The 2,041-nt window shown below is 34.8% G+C and overlaps 1 protein-coding gene across 1 annotated transcript; it reads left to right on the plus strand.

The window, feature by feature from the left end:
* Window positions 1–57: 57 nt before the first annotated feature.
* Window positions 58–2,027, plus strand: LOC112457039 (kelch-like protein 5; the record flags this gene model as incomplete). The annotated part of the gene is made up of 7 exons (XM_025019908.1): window positions 58–181; window positions 255–444; window positions 604–825; window positions 925–1,087; window positions 1,261–1,473; window positions 1,542–1,713; window positions 1,806–2,027. Coding segments are annotated over 7 exons (1,150 nt in total), but the record flags the coding sequence as incomplete, so codon positions are not given.
* Between the last annotated feature and the right edge of the window lie 14 nt (window positions 2,028–2,041).

A 2,041-nucleotide genomic window follows, 5' to 3' on the forward strand; every position in this document is an offset into this window, starting at 1 on the left:
GCAAATATTTCATACAAATGCAATTAAAATACCTAAGCTGAGATACAAAATAAATAGAATTGTTATTGTTTTATTATTATTTCAGGCTTTAGTGACTTGGCTGGAACACGATTCAGAAAACAGGAGCAAAGATGCCAGTAAATTATTAGGTTTAGTCAAATTACCGTTGCTATCACCCGCGGTAAGTTCATCGACAGCTCAATTTTTTCACTCGACAGAACTTGTGCATTAGCTTAACTAATAAATCAAAACAGTTTATAGTTGAAAATATTGAGAGTAACGAAATGTTGAAAGACCAAAGAATGGTGCAGGAATTAGTAATGGAAGCATTGAAGTATCATTTGCTGCCTGAGCAAAGACCTTTGCTTCAAACAGGCAGGACGAAACCCAGAAAAGCCACTGTGGGTACGTTGTTAGCTGTCGGAGAGATGCACGCTAATAATGGTAATTTATTATATCCAAAATGAATTATTTAATATTAATCGCATAACTGATAATAATTAATCGATTACATGTAATGTAATGTAAAGAAAATATATTATGTTAATATTGTCGCACTATTTTACTTTTTCCAAGCGAAATAATTTGCAACGTACTTTCTAGGTGCAACATCTATAGATGCATTTTCATTACGCGATAATGCCTGGAGATATTTAGCAGCTATGAGCAATAGAAAATTCTTTGCCACAGTGGTATACGATAAGAAATTGATTATCGCGGGCGGTAGAAACGATTTTAATATATTTAACACAGTAGAATGCTTCGATTTTTCCACTCTTACGTGGAGCACTCTACCACCTATGAATGTTTATCGAGTAGGATTAGGTATGTGCAAATGCATGAGAATTTGCAAAATTAATGTGCAATTTCTTTCATTTATTCATAATCAAACCCTGGCAAATACGTTATAATATTCTTTCTCAGGAGTGGCAGTCTTAGGTGGACTTTTGTATGCTGTTGGTGGTCACGACGGTCGTTGTTATCTTAATGCGGTAGAGAGATGGGATCCGGGAACAGGTCAGTGGAGTTCAATATGTCCTATGTCCGTACAAAGATTGGGAGTCGGTGTAGCTGTGTTAAATGATAAGTAAGTCTTTACAGATAAATTATTAAATTTATATGTCATATCTGTTTTCAATCATTTTAATTTCCTTTTTAGTACGTGCCTTCGTATAAATATTATTTTATTAACTTTAAATCTGATTAAATATTAATTTTTTAAAAATAAAATTTGATATTAAATTTTTTATGATGTTTTAGATTGTACGCTGTAGGAGGAAGAAATATCAATTCCTGCTTAAATACAGTAGAATGTTACGATCCGCGCACGAACAAATGGACACCGTGCGCACCTATGTCGAAGAAACGAAGCGGTGTAGGCGTAGGAGTAGTGAATGGTTGTCTTTATGCACTCGGTGGTAACGACAGTTTAGCTAGCAATCCCAATGTTAGCAGATTCGACTGTGTAGAAAGGTATAAAACTGCTGTTACATTATATGTTAAAACTTTTAAGTTATATATAATGCGATGTAACAATATAGATATGATCCTAAAACCGATACGTGGACTATGGTTGCGCCAATGAGTGTGCCCCGGAGTGATGTTGGTGTGTGCGTATTAGGTGACCGACTTATGGCCGTGGGGGGATACGACGGCCAACAATTTCTCACACTAGTGGAAGCCTACGATCCACATCTCAACGAATGGGAACCTGTGAGTGTATAAACTATTCCTGTAATTGAATAGGGTAAATAGAAATAATTGTAAATATATTTTGTAAACTTAAACCTTTTTTATGTTTATAGGTTGCTCCTCTTCAGACTGGCCGTGCGGGACCCTGTGTTGCTGTTGTAAAAAATTTAACCCAATGACATGTAGATTATTTTTACTAAACGATCAGTAATTGCACTTGCTAATTATGCAATTTATATTTGTAATTGCAAATGATTTAGGTGTTTCAGAAATATGACAGAATCTGCTCTCTTGTGATATTGCATGCATGTTAAATTAGTCACATTGTTATTTTCCTGAAACAATTTTA

This window comes from Temnothorax curvispinosus, unplaced genomic scaffold (assembly GCF_003070985.1).
Source record: "Temnothorax curvispinosus isolate PA1 unplaced genomic scaffold, ASM307098v1 QBEX01007444.1, whole genome shotgun sequence".
NCBI lineage: Eukaryota > Metazoa > Arthropoda > Insecta > Hymenoptera > Formicidae > Temnothorax > Temnothorax curvispinosus.